The sequence below is a fragment of the Symphalangus syndactylus genome, chromosome 10, assembly GCF_028878055.3.
Source record: "Symphalangus syndactylus isolate Jambi chromosome 10, NHGRI_mSymSyn1-v2.1_pri, whole genome shotgun sequence".
In the NCBI taxonomy this organism is placed as follows: Eukaryota; Metazoa; Chordata; class Mammalia; order Primates; family Hylobatidae; genus Symphalangus; species Symphalangus syndactylus.
In genome coordinates, this window is record NC_072432.2 from 35281670 (window position 1) to 35303992 (window position 22323).

The window sequence follows — 22323 nt, forward strand, 5'->3', positions numbered from 1 at the left end:
CACAGCTGAGCAATTTGCCTCAGGATGAATCAAATCTTGAGTCTCACCCATATCTGATTAGATGAGACTCTGGACTCTAGACTTTTGAGTTGGTATTGGAAACCTTTAAGACTTTTGGAGCTACTGGGATGGAACAAGTGTGTTTTATATGTGAGAAAGACATGAATTTGTTGGGGAGGAAGGGGCAAAATGCTATGGTTTGAATGTTTGTGTCCCCTCCAATTTCATGTTGAAACTTAATCCCCAATGCAACAGTATTAAGAGCTGGGGCCTTTAGGAGGTGACTAGGTCATGAGGGCTCTGCCCTCATAAATGGATTAATGCCCTTATAAAATAAGTGGAGGGAGCTACCTAGCCCCTTTTCACCCTTCTGTCTCTTCCAACATGTAAAAATACAGCGTTTATTTCCTCCAGAAGACACAGCATTCAAGGCACCATTTTGGAAGCAGAGATCTGAGCTTTTACCAGGTGCCAAATCTGTCAGCACTTTGATGTTGGATTTTCCAGCCTCCAGAACTGTGACAAAATAAATTTTTGTTATTTATAAATTACCCAATCTTGAGTATTTTGTTAAAGCAACACAAATAGACTAAGACACTACTATGGTTTGAATGTTTGTCCCCTCCAAAACTCATGTTGATTGTAACAGTATCAAGAGGTGGGACCTTTAAGAGGTTATTAGGCCATGAGGGCTGTGCCCACATGGGTGAGGTTAATTTCATTATAAAAGGACAAGTTCTGCCACCCATTTGCATCCCTTACCCTTATACTTTCTGCCATGTGAGGACACAGACTCCCTCCCCTCCAGAGAATGGAACAAGAAGGCCCTCACAAGATGCTGGTGCCTTGATCTTGAACTTCTCAGCCTCCAGAACTGTGAGAAAGAAATTTTTTTTCATTATAAATTATCCAATCTGTGGTATTCTGTTACAGCAGTACAAAATGAGCTGTACAATAAGACAGACACCATGTCACTTTATTGTGGAAACAAGATCTAGGCACCTGAAAACAATTTAAAATCAAGGTACTATCTGACTAATGAGATCAAATCCTAAATACTATTAGGAATTTTAACAATGACAGTCAATTTGAATTATAGTAGTAGAAGTTTAGCCCAGATTTTTATTGTCCTGATTAAATAATAATACTAGGTAGTCATTATCTTAAAAAAAATACTGACCTAGTTTGAATGCTTTTTATAAAGAGTATTCTGTTGTACATGTAGGTCTCAAATTCATTTGTTCAGAAAGATGTATACTGTGGTTGTTTATAATTGTGTTAATCTTTTATTTAATCTCAGGAAGAGTTCTTTGTTTGAAAGGCAGCAATAGTTCCAAAGATTCCAAAGCAATACATACTCACAAACACAACTATTATGCATATGTTTTACCTAACATTAATTGAATAAGTATGTGTTAAATGCTTACTACATGTCAGCAATGCATAGTAGATAAGAGAATAGACTATATTTAAACACACTGGAATTCAAAATCCCAGCTTTGCCACTCTCAATGGAAGGAAAAGAGCTGTAGTCTCATTTAGAATAATTTATACTGAATTCTGTATACATTATGATTTTTAAAGGAAATTTCAGTTCTTATTTAGCCAATTATTAATGCTATTGTCAAATTTAATTGGCATTCCTTTCTTTAGAGGAGAGAGGTGAGGAATTATTTAAAAGTATTTAGCTGGGCTTCAAAGTAAATCATCCACATTTAGAAGAGTACAAGTTGGCCATAAAGTTTTGCTGAATGATCTGTGATATGTAGTCACTAGATGTCACTGTTGCACAACATTGCTCCAAAAGCATAAACCCATAGTATTGTGTATGGACACACCAAGGAAAGGCAAGTTGTTTATATTAAGTGATACATATGCACATACATGGTATTTAAGAAATGAAGTTCCCAAGAAGTATGTATTGCTATTCTTTCAGCCTATTTCTTGGTATGCCCCTCAGATAATAGAATCATAGACTTAAAACTGTTAAAGCCTGGCCAGGCACAGTGGCTCACACCTGTAATCCCAGTACTTTGGAGGCCAAGGTGGGCGGATCACAAGGTCAGGAGATCAAAACCATCCTGGCTAACACGGTGAAACCTGTCTCTACTAAAAATACAAAAAATTAGCCAGGCATGGTGGCATGCGCCTGTAGTCCCAGTTGCTCAGGAGGCTGAGGCAGGAGAATCGCTTGAACCCGGGAGGCGGAGGCAGCCGTGAGCCGAGATTGCACCACTGCACTCCAGCCTGGGCTACAGAGCGAGACTCTGACTCAAAAAAAAGAAAAAAACTGTTAAAGCCCTTAGATCATCTAAAATCCTCACTCCCTACTTCATTTTATAGGCTTGGAATCGAGCAGAGAGATGAAATGACAAGAAATTTACTGAATATGATGTATCAGGGTCAGGTGCAGTGTCTCATGCCTGTAATCCCAGCACTTTGGAAGGCTGAGGCGGGCGGACCACTTGAGATCAGGAGTTTGAGACCATTCTGGCCAACATGGTGAAACCCCATCTCTTCCAAAAAATAAAAAAACTAGACGGACATGGTGACGCGCGTCGGTAGTCCCAGCTACTCAGGAGGCGGAGGTTGCGGTGAACTGAAATCGCACCACTGTACTCCATCCTGGGCGGTGAGACTCTGTCAAAAAAAATACATGTAGCAAATGAAAAACAGAGAACTTAGACTGCCCAATTCTTTTTACAATACCACACTGTGTCCATTATTAATATATAATCAAACAGACGTTCTAAAAAACCAAGGTGAAAATGGAACTTCTAAATCCATCAAAATTTTTCACTATTTTAAAAGCAAAGCCTAGCAATATAACAGCAGTACAGACTTCTAATAAAAGTTTTAAATATCATAGCTTTTGCTATAGGTTGTACAAACATCTCACTTAATTCCCATAATAGCAAGATATGTATATATGTGTGTTTATGTATGTACTTATATCTACCTCATTCCAAAAAGAATTTTAAGAAGCTTATTGAAATAAGTAGAGCATAAAAACTTTTTAAACTAAGCTAGTCATTTATATGTAAGACACTGGAATATAAACCAGTAAGAAGTCTTATTTTTGTTAGTACAAAAAGCATTCCATAATTTCTAATAAACTTATCCAGTAAACTCATATTTGGGTGTCTGTCCTCAAATTTGATTCTGCTTTCCCTAACTGTAAATATGAAGAAAAACAGATAGTACTATGCCCAATAAAAGATGATGAGATTTGGGAGGCCAAGGCAGGAGGATCACTTGAGCCCAGGAGTTCAAGACCAGCCTGAGCAACATAGGGAGACCCCGTCCCTACAAAAAATTAACCAGACATGACATGCCTGTAGTCCCAGCTACTTGGGAGGCTGAGGTGGGAGGATCACTTGAGCTGGGGAGGTGGAGGTTGCAGTGAGCCATGATCACACCACCGCACTCTAGCCTGGGTGACAGAGTGAGAACCCATCTCTCCAGAAAAAAAAAAAAAAAGGTGACAAGAGATTGTAAATTACCCAAGATCACACAACCAGTATATTTCTGATTTCAAGGCTGTTATGCATTTATAGTGATGCCAAAATACTGTAGCAGGAAATGTTTTTCCCTTTGTGTCATATCTGATTTCTTTCAGCAGTGTTTTGTAATTCTCACCGTAAAGATCCTTCACTTCCCTGGTTAGCTGTATTCCTACGTATTTTCTTTTTGTGGCTGTTGTATATGGAATCTTGTTCTTGATTTGGCTCACAGCTTGGACTTGTTGGTGTATAGAAATGCTACTGATTTTTGTACATTGATTTTGTATCCTGAAATTTTTCTGTAGTTTGTTATATCTAGGAGCTTTTGGGCAGAGACTATGGGGATTTCTAGGTGTAGAATCATATCATCTACAGACAGATTGTTTGACTTTCTCTCTTCCTACTTGGATGCCTTTTCTTTCTTTCTCCTGCCTGATTGCTCTGGCTAGAACTTCCAGTATTATGTTGAATAGGAGTGTTGAAAGAGGGCATCCTCAACTTGCTCTGGTTTTCAAGGGTAATACTTCCAGCTTTTGCCTGTTCAGTGTGATGTTGGCTATGGGTTTGTCATAAATGACATCATTTTAAGATATATTCCTTCAGTGCCTATTTGTTGAAGGCTTTTAACATGAAATTATGCTGAATTTTATCAAAAGCCATTTCTGCATCTATTGAGATTATTATATGGTTTCGGGTTTAGTTCTAATTATGCAATGAATCACAATTATTGGTACATATGTTGAACCAACTTTGCATGCCAGGGATAGTCTACTTGATTGTGATGGATTAGCTTTTTCATGTGCTGCTGAATTCCGTTTGCTAGTATTTTGCTGAGGATTTTTGCATCAGTGTTCATCAAGGATATTGGCCTTTTTCTTTTTTATTGTTTCTCTGCCAGGTTTGGGTATCAGGATGATGCTATCCCCGTAGAATGAGTTGGGGAGTTCTTCCTCTTCAATTTTTTGGAATATTTTCGGTAGGAATGGTACCAGCTCTTCTTTATATATCTGGCAGAATTTGGCTGTGAATCATTCTGGTCCTGGGCTTTTTCTAGTTAGTAAGCGTTTTATTACTGATTCAATTTCAGAATTCATTATTTGTCTGTTCAGGATTTTAATTTCTTCCTGGTTCAATCTTGGGAGGTTGTACGTTTCCAGAATTTTACCTATTTCTTGTAGTTGTTCTAATTTGTTTGCATAGAGGTGTTCCTAATAGTCTGAGGATTTTTTGTATTTCTCTGGGGTAATGTCCCTTTGTCATTTCCAATTGTGTTTATTGGGATGTTCTCTCATTTTTTCTTTGTTAGTCTAGCTGCAGTCGTATTTATTCTTTCAAATAATCTTATTTGTTCTTATGTATAATCTTATTTATTCTTTAAATAATCTTAGTTATTCTTTCAAAAAACCAACTCCTGGATTCCTTAATCTTTTTTGTATTGCTTGTCATGTCCCAATTTCATTCAGTTCAGGTGTAATTTTGGTTATTTCTTTTCTTCTGCTTACCTTGGGGTTGGTTTGCTCTTGTTTTTCTATTTCTTCCAGCCGTGAGGATAGGTTGTTAATTTGAGATCTTTCTAACTTTTCTATGGGGGCATTTAGTGCTATAAACTTTTCTCTTAGCATGCTTTAGCCCTGTCTCAGAGATTGTTATATTGTATCTTTGTTCTCAATAGTTTCAAAGAATTTCTTAATTTCTGACTAATTTTATTGTTTACCCGAAAGTCATTCAGGAACAGGTTGTTTAATTTCCATGTAACTCTATGGTTTTGAGAGTTCTTTTTAGTATTGATTTCTATTGTTACTGCACTGTGGTCTAAGAGTGTGGTTCAGTTTTTTTTAAAATTTGCTGAGAATTGTTTTATGACTGATCATGTGGCCAATTTACAGTATATGCCATGTGCAGATGAGAATAATGTATATTTTATTGTTTTGGGGTGGCAAATTCTGTAAAAGTCTGTTAGGTTCATTGATCAAGTGTTGAGTGCAGGTCCCAAATATCTTTGTCAGTTTTCTGCCTCAGTGATCTGTCTAGTACTGTCAATGGGATGTTTAAACTTCCCACTACTTGTATGTGGTTATCTAAGTTTCTTTTCATAGGTCTTTAAGACTTATTTTATGAATCTGTTTGCTTCTGTGGTGGATGCGTACATATATTTAGTATAGTTAGGTCTTCTTGTTGAACTGAACCCTTTACCATTATGTAATGTCCTTCTTTGTCATCTTTTTTCATCACTGTTTGTTTAAAGTCTGTTTTGTCTGAAATTAGAATAGTAGCCCCTGCTTTTTTCTGTTTTTTTTTTTTATTTGCTTGGTAGATTTTTCTCTGTTCCTTTACTTTGAGCTTATAGTTATCATTGCATGTGAGATGAGTCTTTTGAAGACAGTATATTGTTGGGTCTTGCTTCTTTATCCAACTTGCCATTCTGTGCCTTTTAATTGGGGCATTTGGCTCGTTTACATTCAAAGTTGATACTTTGATACATGCAAATTTAATTCTGTCATCATGTTGCTAGAGGTTATTATGCAGATTTGATTGTGTAGTTTCTGCTTTATAGTGTCAATGGTCTATGTATTTAAGTGTGTTTTGTGGTGGCTGGTAACGGTCTTTAATTTTCATGTTTAGCACTCCCTTCAGGACCTCTCGTAAGGCACATCTGGTGGTAACAAATTCCCTTAGCATTTGTTTGTCTGAAAGGATCTTATTTCTCCTCTGCTTATGAAGCGTCTTTTAACTAGATAAGAAATTCTTGGTTGAAATGTCTTTTCTTTAAGAATGCTGAGTATAGGCCCCTCAATCTTTTCTGCCTTGTAGAGTTTCTGCTGAAAGGTCCACTCTTAGCCTAATGGGGCTCCATTTGTAGGTGACCTGCCTCTTCTCTCTAGCTGCCTTTAATGCTTTTTTCTTTCATTTCGACCTTGGAGAATCTGATTACTTTGTGTTTTGGGGATGGCCATTTTGTGTAGTATCTCACAGGGGTTCTCTGCATTTCTTGAATTTGAATATTGGCCTCTCTAGCAAGATTGGGGAAGTTTTCATGGATGATATCCTCAAATATGTATTCCACATTACTTACCCTTTCTCCCTCTCTTTCTAGGACATAGATGAGTTGTAGATTTGTTCTCTTTACATAATCCCATATTTCTCAGACATGTTTATTCTTTTTGTTCATTTTTCTTTATTTTTGTCTGACAGAGTTGATTCAAAGAAATGGTCTTCAAGCTCTGAGATTATTTCCTGAGCTTGGTCTATTCTGCTGTTAATACTTGTGGTCGTATTATGAAATTCTTGTAGTGAGTTTCTCAGTTCTATCAGATAAGTTTGGTTCTCTCTTAAAATGGCCATTTCATTTTTAAGTTCCTATATCATTTTATCATATTCCTTAGAGTCCTTGCATTGGGGTTCAACTTTCTCCTGAATGTCAATGTTCATTCTTATCTATATTCTGAATTATGTCTGTCATTTCAGCCTAGTTGAGAATCATTGCTGAGGAACAACTACAGTCATATGGAGGTAAGAAGATACTCAGGCTTCTTGAGTTGCCAGAGTTCTTGTGCTGGTTATTTCTCATCTGTGTGGGCTGATGTTCCTTCAACATTTAAGCTGTTGTCCTATAGATGGGGTTTTTTGCTTTTATCTTCTTTGGTGCCCTTGGGGGTTTGGTTGTGGTATAAGGTGGGTTCAGTTGGCTGGCTTCATTTCTGGAAGATTTTAAGGGGTCAAGGCTCAGCTGAGCTCTCCTCGGCTGTGTGCTGTAGCTCTGGGGGGCTGAAACCAGGCCCCTAGCTCTGTTCTCTGGCCCCTCAAGGTTAGGAACATGCTGTGCTGCAGGAGCCAAGGTGTTCCTAGTCCACTGCCACAGTACTCCAATGGGGAATTACCCCCATTGGAGTGCATCACTGGGGTAGTGGCAAGAGGATCTTTGCTTGCTCACACATGCCAGCCACCTCAGCAGTGCGAAAGGGTGCATGTCTGTCAGCTGGGGAGGGGCATCAGTGGAAGTAGGGCAGCACCATTTCTAGATTGAGGTGTTTCTAGAAATGTGCAACAATGAAGCAACAAAGATATTTCAAGATAGTTTAGGATATTTATAACAGTATTTTGAGGATGATGGATCACAGATATTGAATACAAAAACAGGTAAAGAAGGAAGACGGCAAAGTTTGAGTTACAGGGTTCATTACACTGCACATCCTGATGGAAGTGAAGAATAATTGGAGGGGATGAAGTGAATACAACTGAACAAGCGAACTGAAAGAAGATGAAGTAGTATTCAGAGATGTAGATGCTTGAAATCATGATTATCGATAATAGAGTATTCCAGATGATAGAAGGGTTTAATGTGGTCTTTCCTTTATTAGAAAGGAAGTAAAGAACTGAAGAAACAAGATAGTAGATGAATTATCCAAGTGTGTAAGATGAAAAGATTACAAATATGAGGGTCAAGCACCAATGTCTTTGGTGAATAATGGAAAGGGATCAAAATAAGGTGAGTAAGTAACAGTGAGTAGAAGAGGAGGAAGGTGGTATTGTCAAATTATACAAGCTTTAAAAAAGCAAGGATTTTGTTTCTTTTTTATATAAGAAGTTTTAGAAATAGCAGTAGGGTGTCAGAAGGAATGTTAGTGAATAAACTGCTGTTATGTAAGAGGACTATAGGGGAAGCAGTGTCCTTCTTAAAGGAAGGGCTTGGTTTCAGATAGGGCACAGAATTTGAGAGAATGCTTTGAAAAGAGGTTGAGAATATAATACAGTTTGATAATCATCTGGCAGAAGTGCCAGAGTGTTCAGTGAAAGCACTCGAGAGTTAAGGACCATGGAGAGGGCTGCTCAGAGGCAATGGAATAGCATTATTGGCATAATCCCCAAGGGTCTGAACAGCTTTGTAATTGATTTCCAATGGGCTATTTCTAAACCATTTTAGCCTTCTGTGACTTATTCATCCTTTATTTTCTATTTTTAAGTTTTTCTTAAGACTCTTTTTTACTTCCTAAAGAAGTTACTTGTACTAGTTCATTTTCTAAAACGGAAAAGTCAAAAAATTATATAGTTGTTTGATTTTTTTCTCTTTTCTTGGTAGATAATTTAATCTTTTATAGATTTAAGTTATTACAGCATTTTCTAAATGTTAGCCTATAAATTCTTATGAGAGCTTTAGTCTGTCTTGCACAGAATACTTGTCACATTATAAGCACTTTAGTTTTAAGAGTATGGGCTCTGGAGTCAGACTGCCTGATGGACTCCAACTCCTTTATTTATAGTTATGTAACATTGAAGATGTTAATTCAGCTATTCCAGTACAGGAAAGTATGGACAGTAGAAATAAACCAAGTCAGGAAATGGTAAGGTATTCCTGATATGGTTTGGCCCTGTGTCCCCACCCAAATCTCATCTTGAATTGGAATCCCCACTTGTTGAGGGAGAGACCTGTAAGCCCACATGTTGAGGGAGAGAGGTGACTGGATCATAGAAGCAGTTTCCCCCATGCTGTTCTCAAGATAGCGAGTGAGTTCTCATGAGATCTGATAATTTTATAAGCATTTGGCCTGTTCCCTTCTTGCACTTCTCTCTCCTGCCACCATGTGAAGAAGGTCCGTGCTCCTCCTTTGCCTTCCACCATGATTGTAAGTTTTCTGTGGCCTCCCCAGCCATGCAGAACTGTGAGTCAATTAAACCTCTTTTCTTTATAAATTACCCAGTGTTGGGCAGTTCTTTATAGCTGTGTGAAAATGGGACTAATACAGAAAATTGGTACTGTGAAGAGTGGGGTACTGCTATAAAGATACTTGAAAATGTGGAAGTGACTTTGGAACTGGGTAATAGGTAGAGGTTGGAACAGTTTGGAGGGCTCAGAAGAATAGAGTAGTATGTGAGGAAGTTTGGAACTTCCTGGAGACTTGTTGAATGGTTTTGATCAAAATGCTGGATAGTGATATGGAGACTGAATTTCAGGCTGAGGTGGTCTCAAATGGTGATGGGAGCTTATTGTAACTGGACCAAAGATCACTCTTCTATGCTTTTGCAAAGAGACTGCTGGCATTTTGCCCCTGCCCTAGAGATCTGTGGAACTTCATACTCAAGAGAGATGATTTTGGGTATCTGGCAGGAGAAACTTCTAAGCAGCAAAGTGTTCAAGAGGTGATAGACCATAAGAGTTTGGAAAATTTGTGGCCTGACTATGTAATAGAAAAGAAAAATCCATTTTCGGGGGAGAAGTTCAAGCTGCCTGCAGACATTTTCATAAGTAATGAGGAGAATGGGGAAAATATCAGAGATCTTCATGGCAGCCCCTCCCATAACAGGCCTGGAAGCCTAGGAGGAAAAAATGGTTATGTGGGCCAGGCCCAGGGCCTTGCTGCTTTGTGCACTCTCAGGACTTGGTTCCCTGCATCCCAGCCATGGCTAACAGGGGCCAATGTACAGCTCAGGTTGTTGCTCGAAGAGGGTGCAAGCCCCAAGCCCTGGTGGCTTACACATGGTGTTGGGCCTATGGGTGCACAGAAGTCAAGAATTGAGCTTTGGAAACCTCCACCTAGATTTCAGAGGATGTATGGAAATGACTGGATGCCCAGGCAGAAGTTTGGTACGGGGTGGAGCCTCAAGAAGAACCTCTGCTAGGGCAGTGTGGAAGGGAAATGTGGGGTTGGAGCCCCTCACACAGGGTCCCCAATGGGGCACTACCTAGTGGAGCTGTGAGAAGAGGGCCATCATTCTCCAGACACCAGAATGGTAGATCCATTGACAGCTTGCACCATGCCCCTGTAATGTCGGCAGACACTCAATGCCAGCTGTGAAAGCAGCCAGGCATGGGGCTATACCCTGACAAGCCACAGAGGCAGAGCTGCCCTAGGCCATGGGAGTCTACCCTTTACATCAGCATGCCCTGGATATGAGACATGGAGTCAAAGGAGATTATTTTGGAGCTTTAAGGTTTAATGACTGCCCCCACTGGATTTTGGACTTACGTGGGGACCATAGCCCCTTTGTTTTGACCAATTTCTCTCCCATCTAGAACAGGAATATTTACCCAATGCCTGTACCCCCATTGTATCTTGGAAGTAACTAACTTGCTTTTGATTTTACAGGCTCATAGGTGGAAGGAACTTGCCTTGTTTCAGATGAGACATTGGTCTGTGGACTTTTGAGTTAATGCTGGAATGAATTAAGACTTTGGGGGATTGTTGTGAAGGCATGATTGGTTTTGAAAACTTGCCTTGCCTCAGATGAGACCTCGGACTTGTACTTTTGAGTTAATGCTGGAATGAGTTAAGACTTTGGGGGACTGTCGGGAAGGCATGATTGATGTTGAAATGTATAAAGGACATGCAATTTGGGAGGGCCAGGGCAGAACTATATGGTTTGGTTTTGTGTCTCCACCCAAATCTCATCTCATATTGTCATCTCCATGTGTAGAAGGAGAGACCTGTAATTTCCATGTGTCAAGGGAGGAAGGTGACTGGATCAAGGGGGCGGTTTCCCTCATCCTATTCTCCAGATAGTGAATGCGTTCTCATGAGATCTGATGGTTTTATAAGCATCTGGCATTTTCCCCTGCTTGCACTTCTCTCTCCTGCCACCATGTGAAGAGGGTCCTTGCTTCCCCTTCACCTTCCACTTGATTGTAAGTTTCCTGAAGCCACCTCAGCCATGTTGAGTTGTGAGTCAATTAAACCTCTTTCCTTTTTAAATTACTCAGTCTTGGGCAGTTCTTTATAGAAGTGTGAAAACAGACTAATACAATGCCTGATATGGGAGGAATCAAGTGACACTGCCATAATTTATCAAGGAAATCATTTAGGGCAAAATCCCTAAAGGACTATACTTGAGGAACAAGGACAAGTTGAAATAAAACTGAGCATTACAAAGCTATCAACTGAGCTCAATCTCTGATTTGGTTAAAGTGATTTTTCACTCCCCCTACTCCACATATTTCTTTCCAACAGAAGTTATCATCTGGAGACTGTACAATTTGTACACAATATCAAGCTTTCAATAAAAATTGTGAACCATAGTATTAGACAATGTTATATGACCTTAAGCCAAGATGGAAAATTGAAAAGAGAAACAGACTCAAAAGGGATCCAGATTTTTGAGTTAAAGAGGTTACAATAACTATGATTATAAGAACTAAAAATATTAAAACTCTTAAAGGAAAATATAGAAGGAAAGCTCCATGATATTGGATTTGGCAGTTTACTTCTCGGCTATGATGCCAAAAGTACAGGCAACAAAAGGAAAAACAGATATATTGGACTACATTAACATTTAAAACTTATGTGCAACAAAGGACACTATTAACAGAGTGACAAGGCAACTTACAGAAAATACTTGCGTGTTACTAATAAGATATTAATACCTATAGTATATAAAGAACTCCTACAACTCAGCAACAGAAAAAAACAAACATCCCAATTTTAAAATGGGCAAAGATGCTGGGTACAGTAGCTCATGCCCATAATCCCAGCACTTTGAGGCTGGGGAATTTGAGACCAGCCTGGGCAACATAGCAAGACCCTGGCTGTACAAAAAAATAAATTGCTGGGTGTGTACATGTGCACCAGTAGTCGTAGCACTTGGGAGGCTGAGGCAGAGGATCCCTTGAGCCCAGGAGTTCAAAGCTGCAACGATCTATGTTTGTGCCACTGCACTCCAGCCTGGGTGACATAATGAGACCTTGTCTCAAAAAAAATAAAAATAAAAATGGGCAAAGGACTTGAAGAGACATTTCTCCAAAGAAGATATATGCAAATAGTAAGCACATGAAAAGATACTCAACCTCATTAATCATTAGGGAAGTGGAAATCAAAACTACAGTAGATACCATACACACCTATTGGGATGGCTATTACCAAAAAACAGAAAATAACAAGTGTTTGCACGCATGTGGAGAAACTGGAATCATTGTGCATTGTTGACGTCAATATAAAATGATGTAGCTGCTGTGAAAAAAACTATATGATGATGATTCCTCCAAAAGTTAAACATAGAATTACCATATGATCCATCATTTCCATTTCTAGGTATATACCAAATAGAATTGAAAGCAGGTATTCAAACAGATATTGGTACACCTATTTTCATAGCAGCATTATTCACAATAGCCAAAAGGTCTATCAGCAGATGAATGGATAAACAAAATGTGATATATACATATAAATGCATATTATTCAGCCTTTAAAAAGGAAGGAAATTCTGTACATGCTACAACATGTACAGAATTTTTAATAAATTTTAGATGAATTTTGAAGACATGATAAGTGCAATAAGCAAGATAAAAAAGGGCAAATATTGTATGACTTGACTCACGTAAAGTACATAGGATATTCAAATTCATAGAGACAGAAAGGAGAATGGTAGCTATCAAGGATTAGAGGAGGGGAGAATGGGAAGTTATTGTTTAATTAATACATACAGAGTTTCAGGTCAAGATAATGAAAAATTTCTGAAGATGGATGGTGGTGATGGTTGCTTAACAATGCAAATATACATAATGCCCCTGGAACTATATACTTTAAAGTGGTTAAAATGGTAAATTTTATGCATATTTTACCACAGGAAAATTGATTAAAATAATTGCGATTAGTATCAGCCAAAATAAAAAAGATATTATTATTATCAAAGGAGGCATAGCAAGAATGACAGTTAAATTTTTGACAGAAACTATGGGAGCCAGAATACAGTGGAACATCTTTAAAGTACTTAAAGAAAATAAACTCTAACCTATATCTAATAAGAATCACTTTCAAAAGTGAAGGTTAAATATAGATATTTTTCAGGCAAAGAAATAAGGAATTTATCGCCAACAGATCTATATTAAAACAAATTCTGAAGACAGACATTACCAAGGTTAGCAGTGATTTAGAGCAACTTAACAGCAGCTTAAAGCCAGAAAAACAAAGAAAAAGGGAGAAAAATGCATAACATTTAGACAGGAAGAAATAAAACTTATATTTGCTGACAGTATATGTATGTACTTAGAAAATCCAAACAAATCTACAGACTATTAGAATTAAGTGAATTTATCAAGGCCTGATAAAAAGTGAAATGAATGAAAATTATATGTATTTCTGTATGCCAGCAAGAAACAAATAATGAATTTTTAAAGTTATAATTTCTATAACCATCCAAAAAACGTAAAATACCTAAAAATAAGCCTAATGAAAGACATACTGTTCTTTACATTGAAAACATAAAAAATATTAAGATCAAGAAAATCTAAATAAATGGAGGAATATACAGTGTTCAAAGATTGGAAGACTCAATATTGCTAAGATGTTAGTTCTCCCCAAATTAATCTATAGATTCAATGTAACTTCAGTCAAAATTCCAGCTGTGTGTGTGTGTAAATTGACAACTTCGTCCTAAAATGTATGTGGAAATACAAAGGATCAAAAAGTCAATCCAATTCTGAAGAACAACAAAAGTGGAGAATGTACAACACCATCAGATGTCAATATGTATTATACTGGCCGGACGCAATGGCTCATGCCTGTCAGCACTATGGGAGGCTGAGACAAAAGGATTGCTTGAGCTCAGGAGTTTGAGACCAGCCTGGGCAACATAGTGAGACTTGGTCTCTACTAAAAATTAAAAAAAAAAAAAAATTGCTGCACATGATGGCTTGTGGCTGTAGTCCCAGCTACTTGGGAGGCTGAGGTGGGAGGATCACTTGAGCCCAGGAGATTGAGGCTGTAGTGAGCTATTATTGTGTCACTGCACTCCAGCCTGGGTGACAGAGCAAGACCCTATCTCAGAAAAAAATATACAAGCACTAGCATAATGTTAGCCTAAGGACAGACAAATGAGCCAGTGGAACAGGATAGAATATGAAAATAAATGCATATATATGTGATTATCTGATTTACAAAAAAAAAGTGGCATTGCAATACAATGGATAAAGGATGATATTTTTAATAAATTGTGCTGAATCAATTAGATATTGATATGGGAAAAATAAATTTTGATCTCTTCCTCACATCCCATATATGAAATTCAATTCCAGATGGCTCATAGACCATAGACCTATTGTTGTTCCTTTCCTATGTGAAAAGCAAAACAATAATGTTCATGGAAGAATATATAGGAGAATAAACATTTGTGACCTCAGGGTTGGCAAAGATTTCTTAAACAATGAAAGCTCTAAGGATAAAGAAAGGAAAGAATAAACTGGGCCAAATTAAAGTATCTTTTTAAAAAGGTATTATCAGCATAAAAAGGCAAGACACAGAGTGGGAGATGATATTAGCTCTTTATATATCTAATAAAAGATTTATATTTTTAATACCTAAAAAGAACTCCAACAAATCAATATGAAAATGGGATCCAGTACAACAAGAAAATGGACAAGAGATTTGAACACTTTACTAAAGAAGATATTCAAATGGCCAGTAAATATATGAAAAAATGCTCATTATAGAAATGCAGTTTAAATTCATAATGCAATGTCACCACAACAGTTAAAAGAAAAAAGAGACAATACCAAAGTTGACAAAGATCTGAGTAATATTAAAGAGTACTTCATTTAATTTCCAGCTCTGCCACTTGCTAGTTATATGACTATATTGAAAGTTAAATTACTTAACTTTCCTGCATCCATAGTTTGAACATCTATAAAATGAGATAATAGTAGTAAATACCTCATAGAGTTGTTGAGAGAATTGAGGGAGATGATTCATGTTAAGTGCTTAATATAGTTCAACTGGCATCAGCTATTATAATTTAATTCTTATGATAACCAATAAACTAAGCATTATTATATATTTTTTCAGATAAGGAAATTGAGGCCAATGGAGATAAATCACTTCCCACAGTTATGAAAAGATAAGAGAAGCATTGAATACATTTCTTTCTCAGCTCAAAGACCTTGCTTTTAGGTATACCACCTACCAATTCCACTCTTGGCAGATATATAAAGAGGGTATTGAGTGACTGCCAGTCACAAATATTGCTTGACTCAGTATAAAGCTTCTCTTACAGCTATTAACCTGTACATCTATTATTCAGACCCCTTACTTAGGTTTTGAAGTTCTAGTGCATAGTCTGCTTGCCTGGATTCCAAGCCCTGCTATCCTAATCATTATAGTTACATATCTTAAAATATGCTGCCTAGTTTCTCGATGTCTCTATTTATATGATTCTTGGTGTTATGTTTGCCTGCTCCTTGTCCATCTGCTTACTTATGACTCACAGCTTCTCCTCATTTAGGGCACAGTTCAAAGGTCACCTTGATCTCTATAATATGGTCCTCATTTATTTTCTGCAGTACTGAAAATGTTTTTTATAATCTTTCCCTTCCACCTAACAAGAGTATAAGATCCATGAGAACAGAAGCCTATGTTTCTGTTTTCTTTTGTTTTGTTTGGCTGCTTTACTTTCAGAGGCCAGAAGAGTAGGCATTCAAAAATTATTAAGTGCATAAATTAATTTTGTGTCCTCTCCTCAAAATTTATGTGCACTTCAGCTCAAACTTTTTAATGGCTCTAATTCCCAACCTGTCTATTCAGAACATGACACAACTTAGGTGATTCACCTACCTCCCTTATTCTTACCGATTACCTCATAATCTAACAGCTTATGACAAGGTAGTCATTTTATATGGTTTGGTTCTGTGTCCCCACCCAAATTTCACCTTGAATTGTAATAATCCCCATGTGTGTGTCAGGAGTGGAACCAAGTGGAGGTAACTGGATCATGGGGGCAGTTTCCCCATGCTGTTCTCATGATAATGAGTGATCTGATGTGATCACATCATGAAATCTGATGATTTTATAAATGTCTGGCATTTCCCCTGCTTGCACTCATTCTCTTTCCTGCCGCCTTGTGAAGAGCTGCCCTCTGCCGTGATTGTAAGTTTCCTGAGGCCTCCCCAGCCATGTGGAACTGTGAGTCCATTAAACCTCTTTCCTTTATAAATTACTCAGTCTTGGGTATTTCTTTGTAGTAGCATGAAAAAGGACTAATGTAAACTGGCACCACAGAGTGGGGTGCTGTTATAAAGATACCCAGAAATGTGGAAACGACTTTGGAACTGGGTAACAAGCTGAGGTTGGAACAGGTTGGAGGGCTCAGAAGAGAGGAAGATGTGGGAAAGTTTGGAACTTCCTAGAGACTTGTTGAATGGCTTTGACAAAAATGCTGATGGTGATATGGACAATGAAGTGTAGGCTGAGGTAGTTTGAGATGGAGATGAGGAATTTGTTGCGAATTGGAGTAAAGATCACCTTTGCTATGCGTTAGCAAAGAGACTGGTGGCCTTTTGCCTCTGCCCCAGAGATCTGTAGAACTTTGAACTTGAGAGTGATAATTTAGGATATCTGGCAGAAGAAATTTCTAAGTGGCAGAGCATAGAAATTTGGAAAAATTGCAGCCCGATGATGCAATAGAAAAGAAAACATTTTCTGGGGAAGGGGGTAGAAATTCAAGCCTGCTGCAGAAATTTGCATAAGTAACGAGGAGTCAAATGTTAATCACCAAGACAATGGGGAAAATGTCTCCAGGGCGTTTTCAGAGACCTTTGTGGCAGCCCCTCCCATCACAAGCCTGGAGACCTAGGAGGGAAAAATGGCTTTGTAGGCCAGGCCCAGGGTCACCCTGCTCTATGCAGCCTTGGGACATGGTGCCCTGCATCTCAGCAGCTTCAGCTCCAGCCATGTCTAAAGGAGGCCAGGTACAGCTCTGGCATTGCTTCAGAGGGTGCAAGTCCCAAGCCTTGGCAGCTTACACGTGGTGTTAGGCCGACAGGTGCACGGAAGTCAGGAACTGAGCTTTGGGAACCTCCACCTAGATTTCAGAGGATATATAGAAATGCCTGGATATCCAGGCACAAGTTTGCTCCAGTGGCAGAGCCCTCATGGAGAACCTCTGCTAGGGCAGTGCAAAGGGAAAATGTGGGGTTGGAGCCCCCACACCGAGTCCCCACTGGGGCACTACCTGGTGGAGCTGTGTGAAGAGGGCCAACATCCTCCAGACCCCAGAATGGTAGATCCACCAGCAGCTTGCACTATGTGCCTGGAAAAGCAGCAGACCCTCAATGCCAGCCTGTGAAAGCACCAGAGAGTGGGAATGTAACTCTGCAGAGCCACAGGGGTGGAGCTACCCAAGGCCATAGGAGCCCACCTCTTGCATCAGCGTGACCTGGATGTGCCACATGGAGTAAAAGGAGATCATTTTGGAACTTTAAGGTTTAATGATTGTCCTGTTGGATTTCGGACTTGCATGGGGTCTGTAACCTCTTTGTTTTGGCCAATTTCTCCCAGTACCTCCATTGTACCTAGGAAGTAACCAACTTGCTTTTGATTTTATAGACTTATAGGCAGAAGCGACTTGCCTTGTCTCAGACAAGACTTTGGACTTAGGCTTTTGAGTTAATGCTGGAATTAGTTAAGACTTTGGGGGACTGTTGGAAAGGCATAATTGTGTTTTGAAATGTGAGCACATGAGATTTGGGAGGGGCCAGGGGCAGAATGATATGATTTGGCTCTTTGTCCCCACCCAAATCTCACCTTGAGTTATAACAATCCCCACATGTCATGGGTGGGACAAGGTATAGGTAGTTGGATCTTGTGAATTATTCTCACAAGATCTAATGGTTTTATAAGTGTCTGGCATTTCCCCTGCTTGCACGCATTCTCTCTTCTGCCACCCTGTAAAGAGGTCCCCTCCAGTATGATTTTAAGTTTCCTGAGGCCTCCCCAGCCATGTGGAACTGTGAGTCAATTAAACCTCTTTCCTTTATAAATTACCCAGACTCAGGTATCTCTTCATAGCTGCATAAAATGGACTAATGCATCATTCTAATGACAAGATAGTTATTTTGACAGTCACTTCAATCAAAATGGAACTACACTTTAAAGGAATTTAGATCTAACGTTCTAATCAAAATTTTTAAAGGTTATTTTTTGCTTTAATAAAGTTATAAATTCAGTTATGATTGTTTATAGGATTTTACACAGTAATATTTTACTTCATTACAGTAAGACAATAGATGTAAAGCAGCTAGCATATGGTAGCTACTCAACTGTTAATGTTCCTTTTCATTAACAATTTTCATTATTAAAATTGTTTTCCTTTTAGAAAAGTATAGATACTTGAAACACTACAGGATATGGTAATAAGACTAAAAATTAAAACTTGAAATCTTTAGTTTTGTTCTTAACAACAACTCAAAAATTGAGAGAAGATATTTTTAAGAAAAGTTACCTTTCTTACATTCGAAACTAGCAAAGATTACAGAGGAGGTAGAAACAACAGATACTTTAAAATAAAAGTTATAAGTAATTATTCTTTTATTAATCTAGTTTATTCTTCTTCAAAATAAAACTTTATAGATACGTTTAAATGTTGGACCTACAGATCCTTCAAATGGACCACATAAAAAGATAGTATGTATCAGTAACTTATAGATGTAGGTGTTAATGTAGTTGGTCATATTTCATTTAAAATTTTTCTGGAGTCTTTTATGTAAAAGCATGACAGAAGATAGATTAAATCAACAGTGGATATTAACTCAAACACACCAGTTCAGTGCATAAAATAAATTTCTGCATTTTCTGATACATGATTCTATGACATGGGCCAGCATTATGAACTGTCGAGAAATGTTACATTTCTGTATGATAATGGTTTTTAAGACTTATGCGTATGGCTTTGGTTAATAATGTTAAAGATGAATATTTGGATCTATGTTGACTATAAAGGTATCTGACTTGACTGTGATACAACTGTAGAACAAAAAAATCCTTTAAAAAATTAATCCCACTTGACCATGTTTGTTTTCATATGGATTTATAGTCTTGTTTCTTCTTTTAAAGTATTTTTCTTTTAAATCTTAGCATGCACACCACAGAATCAAAAAATGAACATTTGGAGGATGAAAACTTCCAAACATCTACAACTCCTCAGGTAAAAACTTAAAAGTATATTGTAATATATGATATAAAATCAACCTGATTTAAAATTTATTCCTAAAGTTTACTTATTTGATAGGTTTCTTTTATATATCTGGTTAAAAATGAAAAGTGGTAAATTTAAAAATACCTAGTTGTAATGGGTCCTAGGAAATGAGCAGAAATAATGAAACAACTGGAAAGGTGTGACTATAGAGCATTTTAGAGCTAAAGAGCACAGATTTTAGGAATAAGGAGATTTGTCGCTTATTATTTCTTGCCACATTCAGGGAAAACTCAGTAACTTAAACTAACAGAGGTAAAGATAAGTCTAGATTAATTAAAATGTTGTGCTGTGTATTTTGAAGAGACCCAAGTTTTTTTATTTTTATAGATACATAGAGCAAGTGGTTAGACCTTTTGTTGATCTAGTTTTACTTAGTAATAATTGCTCATAATTAGAATTGTAAATTTCATATTTTTTTAAAATAGAGATTTCTACAGTTCTTACGGGGCAAAAAGTCATTTTTAAAAATATTTTAAATATTCACCATTGATTCTAATTATCTGTGAAGAAGTCATCTTAGTCTACATCAGTTTATTACAAATTCTAAAATAATAAAACTTAAAATAATATGGTTTTACTCTACATGACCTTTCACCCACCTTAATAAAAATTCACCATTGTGTCTTTATCCCTTTTATATGGTAACAGAATTTTCAGAAAAAGCCTCTATACCAGAACTCCAATAGGTTAATTATGATCAGATTTGAAGAACTTTGATCTTAAAGAGCTATGTAATTCATTTTTAGCCATCAGCTGCTTTGATATCTCTGTCTCCTTAGTCATTACATGTAAAATTCCCTTCCTCAATGTGTCCGTGCACTCTAGCCTTTTTATTGTTTCCTGGGATTATGTGATATTCCCTCTTTCACTCACTCAAAGTATTATCAAGTCACTCAAATTGCTGGCACACACACCCCCACACCCACCCACCCATGACAATCATAAGGCAAATTTGGAGATTTCTATTGCAGAGTTAACCGTACTCTGGTGTTTTGTTGTTGTTATCATTGTTTATGTTTTGTTTTTTACATTGGAAGAAGTTTCTCAATATTCTCACGAACCAAAGATTCCTTTTTTTCAAAATCAGCAGTTTCATAATCAGGCTACCATTAAAAGGCCTGGGAGATTAAGGTATACCCTTGCACTATTTAATATGTTATCTATAAATATTAGTGGAAGCATGCTTGAATTTCTGAAGGCTTGACCTATGTTGTTCTCATTTTTCTTTCAGTTATATAAATTTATCAAATGAGATGAATCCAAGTAAAATTATATTTCACCTCCTTTCTAATTGAGTTGTATTTTCATTTCACAAAAGTTTTGGTGAATAATCTTTGGGATGTATACGGAGGATGGACACTTTTAATTATTGTGCCCAAACTGTAGGCACCTTTATTCAGTATACACAAATGATTGAATATAGTGGGGACCCAAGTCTATAAAAGGTTAAATCAAGGTACCTTGCAAAATACACTGCTGTTACATCCCCAAACAGCTACTGATATGGAGCATGAATCTTCTTTTCTATCTGTGATTCCTTGCATTAACTGTAATAATATAAATTTAATTCTAAAATTTGGTGGTTTAGTTAATTCATAAAATTATACAGAAAGTATGGTTCCTTAAAGATTTTCTTGTTTTACTACAGAGTCTCATTGATCCTAATAATACTGCACATGAAGAAACTAAAACTGTCCTATTAGATACAGAAGAAATAAAACCACAGACAAGAAAGGAGACGTACATTTCTTGTCCTCTAAGAGGAGTATTGAATGTAATTATTACAAATGGTATGTGAAACAAAAAATGTAAATGAAGAGAAAATGAGAAATATGTTTGATAAATATTAAAACATGAGACAACAAAGACACTACTTAATCAATATACTCCAGATCAGATGATCAGCTCTATTACAAGCAATATGTGAACAAAGAGGAAATATTTTCTTGAATCTTTCAAAGATAAAAACAAAAACAAAATATTGCCTAGGCGGTGTATGTTTTAATATTTGTCATACTTTTTTATGTTAAATTTTTGGGATTAGAAACATCACTGATTAAGAGGTTTTATTTAAAACTTACTTTGACATTTCGTTTTAAGTTAGCTAGAAAGAACATTATAATTTTGGAAATATTGTGTTTCTTATTAAAATTGGGCCCTAAGTTTTAAAACAACAGCAACCTTGTAAAAAGTTGTATAACATTGAATAGGAACAGCTCCGGTCTCCAGCTCCCAGCCCCAGCGACACAGAAGACGGATGATTTCTGCATTTCTGCTTGAGGTACCGGTTTCATCTCACTAGGGAGTGCCTAACAGTGGGTGCAGGACAGTCGGTGAAGCGCACTGTGTGCCAGCCAAAGCAGGGCGAGGCATTGCCTCACTCGGGAAGCGCAAGGGGTCAGGGAGTTCCCTTTCCTAGTCAAAGAAAGGGGAAACAGACGGCACCTGGAATATCGGGTCAGTCCCGTCCTAATACTGCGCTTTTCCAACGGGCCTGGAAAACGGCACACTAGGAGATTGTGTCCCTCACCTGGCTCGGAGGGTCCTATGCCCACGGAGTCTCGCTGATTGCTAGCACAGCAGTCTGAGATCAAGCTGCAAGGCAGCAGCGAGGCTGGGGGAGGGGCGCCTGCCATTGCCCAGGCTTGCTTAGGTAAACAAAGCAGCCAGGAAGCTCGAACTGGGTGGAGCCCACCACAGCTCAAGGAGGCCTGCCTGCCTCTGTAGGCTCCACCTCTGGGGGCAGGGCACAGACAAACAAAAACTCAGCAAGAACCTCCACAGACTTAAATGTCCCTGTCTGACTGACAGCTTTGAAGAGAGTAGCCCAGCACGCAGCTGGAGATCTGAGAACGGACAGACTGCCTCCTAA

General features: G+C 37.8%; 1 protein-coding gene across 5 annotated transcripts in view; it reads left to right on the forward strand.

Moving 5' to 3' along the window:
* Positions 1 to 22323, forward strand: part of SLC9B1 (solute carrier family 9 member B1) — a 142278-nt gene that overhangs the window by 9277 nt on the left and 110678 nt on the right. For 3 of the 5 annotated variants that reach the window (XM_063611148.1, XM_055296861.2, XM_055296862.2), the window contains exons 2-3: positions 19331 to 19400; positions 21100 to 21241. In XM_063611148.1, the coding sequence (XP_063467218.1) occupies positions 19331 to 19400; positions 21100 to 21241 (212 nt within the window). Of the gene's footprint in view, positions 1 to 6998; positions 7014 to 18028; positions 18049 to 19330; positions 19401 to 21099; positions 21242 to 22323 lie in introns of those variants that run through there. The other 2 variants (XM_055296865.1, XM_055296864.1) reach the window with 2 other exon arrangements.